Genomic DNA, 6830 nt, shown 5'->3' on the forward strand with positions numbered 1-6830 from the left:
ATTCATTATTAGTTATTTATTCCAGATACTCAGACATGAAACTGCAGAAACTAAAAACCTTAATCTAGCTTTTATGTGCACGTTTCATGTATCAGTTATTAATACACAATAACAATGGGCCAAGACTGTTTATGGATTACAGTTTGTTGCACATTTTCTTGTTTTTTGTTTGTTGTCAGATATTCTTTAAAAAACATATTTCATCCAGGTTAGTTTGCTGCATTGTGGTCCTGAGTCACCTGCTCATCCTTTGGGTCATATGCTCGTCTACAAGTGATATACAAATATCAGGTATGTCTTCTCATACAGACTAATGTAAATGGAGGCTGCAGCAGGACAGGAGAGACCCGAGGCTCGGAGGTATTCAGGTGCATGTGTGCGTGTGCGTGCATGCACTGAGCTCTGATCCTCAGTCTTTTCTTTCACCCTGTAAACTTTCTCCCTATAAACTCCTAAAACGTTTCCGATACCTCCCAGAGCAGCTGCAGGTTTCTTCTGACTTCTCCACATCAGAGCTAAAGTATGATAAGCCCTTGATGTAGAAGCCAAACCCCTGTGAGGTTGTTTTTTCTTTTGTTTGCAACTGTACGAATAATGCCCTTGTGTGTTTGAAGAGTGTGTAGGTGGTGGGCAAAGACAGACAGGCACTGGAATTTGGAATCTGCAGCAGCATATTTTTTATTATTTGGGCAGCACCTTTGTCCTGTCCCAGCATGATTTGTGAGTGAGTGAGTGTGTGTGTGTGTGTGTGTGTGTGTGTGTGTGTATGTGTGTGTGCCTGCAGAGAGTTAGAGAGCGGAAGATTTAATTTAATTGTTCATGTGGATGTTTTGTATTTGTTACCAGAGAATAACTTTGCTGAACAATGACTCTTTTTTTTTTAACATGTGCTCGAGCACACGTGTGTGTGTGTGTGGGTGTGTGTGTGTGTGTGTGTGGCAGCGTTATAATGTATGTGTGCAGGTGCGCACGTGCGTGCGAGATAAATATAGATGGAGACACACAAAAAAAACATAGTCCCCTTAAATCAATCAGACAATACTGATGCAAACAATGACACGCGAGGAAACTATGTTTGTGCACAGTGCCCCGACCAGGGGAGGGAGGGGTCACCCCGGAGGAGAGAGAGGGGGTGAGGGGGGGATGGGGGGGGGGGGGGGAGGAGAGGGGAGAAAGTGAGGGAAAAATCTCTACGGGTGAGGAGGGAAAGACCTTCCGAGATTAAATAATTTTCTTTCGGCTGGTCTTCCTCCTTCATCCGTCCTTCCAGAGGGGGGAAAAAAACAAACACGCAAAGACCAGGAGTATGCGCCAAGTAAACATCATTTCTCACCACTTAAATCAGCCGTTATGCGCGCGCGCTCCTAATTAACAGCCGGTGGAAGTGCGCGCGGGGAGACGGACAGGCGCGAGGCAGCTCTCACGTGCAGAGCCCCGACAAGTGGTCTTTGACTTCAGGTGTCGCGCGCGAGGAAGTCACCGGCCGCCATAGGATGGATCGATGGAGTCCAGTGCGCGAGACGTGGCTGCTGTTGCTTTTCATCTCGGTGTTTTACACCTCACGAGCAGGTAGGCTGAACTACTAAAGGACTGTGAAAGTTGTTCATCGTTGTGCAGATGATTAGCAGTTCAATTGAACTACTTATGAGATGTTTTAGTCGATGCTTCCTTCCCTCCTTCCCTCCTTCCCTCTGTGTCATCAGTGGTCGCCACCTTTCCTCCAGGTCCTCGCGAGCGCACCGACGTCTAAATGTCACCTTTAGCTTCTTTCTTTTCTTCTTTTTTGTGTGTGTGCATCCATCCCATTTTTTTTTATTATTGTTGTTGAATTTGAAGTTGATTTGTCTTAAGTCAGTTCCTAAAAACATCTCCCCGTTGTAGTAAAAGTATTAATTTCCCACTGTACCTAAAGAGGCTTTCTGACGGACGCCTTTGTCATGCAGGGTCATGCAGGCGTAAAACTCATTGAACTGAACCTCAATATTTTCTGCTGCACATCAGTAAGAAGAAGGCCGATATGTCTCGACTTGTTCTGCCATACCTGCATCAGTCTGTGCTGCCACACAGCAGCGTGCATCACAGTCTACCTGTACAGGTAGTGGGGAACAGGCCTGTACTGGGATCTGTTGGTCGCATACCAGCTGCACTTGGGGGGGCACACGAGGTGCACTTTATTCTTTTAGAGCCATGGTGTCGCTGATGTTTACTGGGATTGTTAAGTGTTTTTTGAGTTTTATGAAGGACTTTAATCTCCCGATGCTGAAAAATGAGACCGTAAAAGATTTAAGTAGTCCCCTAAGAGGTAACTTAATCTGGCTTCTTCTACGAGGAACCACTGTGAAGTACAAGTACTGCGTGTGTGTTCCGACCTGTTGGACCCCCGTGCATCAATCAGGACATGGACAGACGAGTCGGGTCGTCCTCAAAATGTTGAATTGACCTCAAAATATTTTATTGCTCTATTTTATAGTTACTTTTATTCGCAGGATTTACAAGTTTTGAAAGGCGAACAAAGCACATTGACATTTAGTCCAATTAGTCGCTTTTTCTAGAGCTTTCAACTAAACTACATCAGCATGTTTTAATGAAATTGTGGATGTTCTTTTTACTTCTGAGGAATCCTCATCAATGTTAGCTGAAAGGAATAGTTTAACGTACTTTCTTGCCGAAAGTTACGATTAATACCGCTCTCATGCTAGTTAGCTTAGCTTAGCACAAAGACTTGAGACGGAGTGAAACAGCTAAACTGCACCGTAAAGCTCACGAATTAACACGTTGTATATCATTTAAGAAAAAATTTATTTATCACACAGTTTCAAGGCCACAGGCAGTGACTTCTTGGAGTATTTCTATCACTGTGAGGTTGTTCCCCAACTAGCGAAGTCCAACTCTTGGCAAGAGAGCGAACGAGTGTTTTTCCCCAAAATATCAAACGACTTCAAAACGACTCACTACCCACTTTGTAAGTTGAGCTTCAAGGTTCACAATTCGTGTGTATTTTCCTCATATCTTTTTCGTCTTTTTCCATTACAGCCGTGCTTCATTTGCAAAGTCAGCATCCCCCGGCCTTTGTTTAGGATTACGTCAGCGAATACACAGCCAGCGAGTCAGCCATGCAGGTGACTCGGCCAAGACTCCACCATGTTGCCTCCACGTGCTGCGTGATGCTGAACAGTATTTATGTGATCACCCGACAGCCTTCAAGAAGGCTCTCTAACGATATCTGGCTCTGTGCTGAAGATTAAAATGAAAACCAGCCTTCTGGATACTTTATTATAGTTTATTTGATCGTGTCTCAATTATTATGTGAAGTAGGTCGTTAGGCTTTTTATTTTTGCGGTACGATTGTCACACATTGTCGGACCGACCTCACTTCTTCTGTGAAGGTCGTTACCCATGTTACTAATGTGACCTCTGGACCTTCGGGGTCATCTGGGGTCGAGCTCAGTCGGGGTGAAGGGTCTCGCACCTGGCAGTCAGAGATCTCAGCCTTGTACGGAGGAATTTATTCATAAATAACCCCTCCTGGTAAAGTCATGCACACACACTTCAACACGCACACATGCTGCGTAATGTGCACTTCCATTTTTCTCACATTCCTCTTCAGTTACTGGACAAAACCTTTCAGAACACCCTGTAAATTACCTGTCTCCAGTTACAGGTCACTCTCCATTTATTTTTGCTTACTGTCAAATGCATTCACACACCTGGCAGGTCGGGTGTGAATTATGATCGTAGTTATGTTTTGTGAGTCGAGTTACGGTCAAGCAGCGGCACCGTCCGGCCTCGGGTGTTTCGGGTGTTTCGGGTCGAAACCTGGCTCACCGCTTTAGTTTCTAACTTGTGGTTTCGGGTATCTTCAAATGGGAATATATCTGCTTTTCGGAAGTATTCAGCAAAATCATCTGGTTGCCAGTGCGATAGAGCTGAATCCAAATTTGACATTTTGCCGAGCTAATTGCTTCCAAAACTCCAGTGTAGTCGAGATGGAATCGGAAGCCCAGTCTCGAGGGGGAGGGGGGGGGCGGGGGGACATGTTTGTGTCTTGTGTCTTGCAGGAAAATGTTTAGATAGCGGAATAAAAACTAATATCACCGTTGTGTTTGGTGAGAAAACCAGACTTGGTGTACGATTTGTACTTTTCTGGTAGACGCATGCCTCACCTTTACAGTTTGAATTGCTTATATTTCAGCACAGCGCTAAAATACTAAAGGTTAATAAAAAAGATCCCTTGCTGCAAAGGTCTGCATAGGTAACACAAAAAAAATGGTAATGAAACAATAAATAAAAATGGTGCTCTTCTGGCCACGCTCCAGTGCTCTTCAGTGATGTCGCAGCAGGTGTTTTTGATTGGACGGATGATGGGGAAACACCTGCTGGGGCGTCGCTGAATGGTTTGTGGCTCGAGGCAACAACAGTAGTAGTTTTCTACCACAGTGGAATTCATCTTTTTTTTTAAAAATTTTTAGATATGTTTATCCGCGCCTGCAGCTCGGCTCGAGGGACGGCAACGTCCGTCAGTAATTTGGGCGGTCCACCGTTTCGGTGCCGAGCTGAAACATTTTCAACATCACCGTCATCGGGTTCATATATTTTGGTTAAAGAGTATCTGCAAAACTGATTTAATCATCTTCAGTTGTACTATACTTTTATTATGATTGCAGTTAATAATTAGATCACATGAACAATCGCACTTTTATCAATAGTCGAAGTCAAGATTTTTTGAGGAAAATCACTTACATTGGGTTTCCATTTGAAATATATATTTTCTTACATGTGTGCATATCTTTGGCATTCAACTCGTTATGAGTTCGTAGAGCCATTTTTACTGTATTTAGTCTTTGGGCACATTGGAGTACTGTTTTATTACTTTATTGTACTGTTTTATTACTATATTGCAAAAAACAGTAGTCCTATGGGCCCAAAGACTCGATAAAGTATGAGAAGAAAAACTTTGTTTGACCGTTTTAAAAATGTCTTCAGCTAAAGTCTTCCACTAAAGGACATTCATAACTTAATGTTAATATGTTTGCATGCTACACACCAAATGAACATGGTGAGCGTGGAAGGAAACATGTCGACGGAGCTGTCGTAAGATGCCGAGCGCTCGCTTCATCTTTTTTCGCCCCTTTCTCCTCCATATGGAACGTCCGTTTCTTCTTTCTTTGCCATAATTTCTGCCACTGGTGACTTCACTGTTGTCCTTTTGAGGCTGTACACAGTGATGGCTGTCCCCTATGTTCACAAAAGCGAAGGGCTTCACCACAAAGGCATGATGTGTGCAGCAGAGGGTTGTGTGGTTCCATTCACGGTGCCCCGACTAACCGGTTTGTGGCGCGAAAACCGTCTGTTTTGTGAATTTCAGTAAAAAAGATGGAAGCACCGCGACCAGGAATTCAACCCAGGTTCTTGTGGGGCTGGTCAAGTGTATAGACCCCACTCCCTTTACGATAAATATGTGTAAAATGCTTTTGGAGGTGTTGGTCCTTGTCATAGACTGTATATAAGAAGTGGACATAGTTGTCGCCCATTGGTTTCGTGGACATCCGTTTTGAAGCCTTGATTTCTGCGTTTTGGTCGTCGCCATCTTGTTTTTTTATGCAACCAGCGAGCGAAAGCGACCATATTTGGACTGCGGAGGAGTGACATATAGACGCCGTGTACGGCTCAAGTAGGAACCTGTCGATCCCAAGGTAGCCTCGCCCTAAAGCATAAACCTGCTTTATGGTCTATTTGACTCGAAAAGGGAACACAAGTTACTAAATGAGCATCATGCTGTGTTGTAGACACGTTTAAACTAGAGATTGAGACCACACAACTCGTGTTTACGATGTTTACCGAGGTAATAAATCAAGTGAGAAGTTTTTCTCAAAGAGTTCAATTCAATCGGACTGCTTTTTCCAACCAGAAGAGTCGCCCCCTGCTGGCCATTAGAAAGAATGCAAGCTTCAATTCTGTTGAGTGGGATTAAGACATTAACCCCTCAACAATGAGTCTGGGATTAGATAACATTAAATTAATCGTTTTTCTCTCTCTATTATCAATTAATTTGTGTCCAGGAGCATCGTGGGAGACAAAGAGGTGCAGGTAAATGCATGTAAAAGACATCGACTGTCAGTTGAGGATAAGGCTTCCCTAAACTCACCAAAACAACATGGCGGTGGAGATGCCCCGCTCTAAGGAAACGGTTCTGTGCAGTGATTGAAGTGTTTAAATTAGGTTTTTAGGTCAGTTCGAGCACGATGAATTGTCTGATGTACAGAACTGAACAGAAGCTGATACACAAACTGGGTGCTTTGTCATTTAAGTCTCAGCGGCTACAACGTTTGAGTGTTTTTTGGGGGAGCCAAATGTGTTTGGATGCTCACCATTCTTTAAATTTACGATCTTGAACACCTCTGTTTCCTTCTCTTTGACGGTGAGCTATAACTGCAGGTGCGTGTTTTGGAATTTCACTTCCCGCCGATCCAAATATTGTCCCCCCCGTGTGTTTTTAAGGTTTATTTAGTCCCATCATCTCGTCGTCAACGCTCTTTTCTACGTTTCTATGACGCTCATGTCTACCATTCATAATAAACACATGTATAATGTGTTAAAATCTGCGTGTAGAACTGTTTTATTATCGTTATTAGCACTCAAACATATTCATAATGCTTTATAACAACATTCATAACACATTATAAAGCATATTAGAATGTATTACAATTATGGTTAAGTTGTAATACACTGCAATACCTTGCAAAAAAAAGTATTATAATACGCTCAATCACTATTGTGTTACCTCATTTGGCGAGAGATAGTGACTTAACATATTTAATGACGTTGTCTTT

The 6830-nt window shown here is 43.2% G+C and overlaps 1 protein-coding gene across 1 annotated transcript in view; it reads left to right on the forward strand.

Annotated features, from left to right (window-relative positions):
* Positions 1–1283: 1283 nt before the first annotated feature.
* The window catches only part of LOC117738061 (collagen alpha-1(XI) chain-like), a 36386-nt gene continuing 30839 nt past the window's right edge, over positions 1284–6830 (forward strand). The window contains exon 1 of the mRNA XM_034544356.1: positions 1284–1569. Within this exon, the coding sequence (XP_034400247.1) occupies positions 1494–1569 (76 nt within the window). The 5' untranslated portion in view covers positions 1284–1493. The remainder of the gene's footprint in view (positions 1570–6830) is intronic.

The sequence above is a fragment of the Cyclopterus lumpus genome, chromosome 1 (genome assembly GCF_009769545.1).
Source record: "Cyclopterus lumpus isolate fCycLum1 chromosome 1, fCycLum1.pri, whole genome shotgun sequence".
Classification (NCBI taxonomy): Eukaryota; Metazoa; Chordata; class Actinopteri; order Perciformes; family Cyclopteridae; genus Cyclopterus; species Cyclopterus lumpus.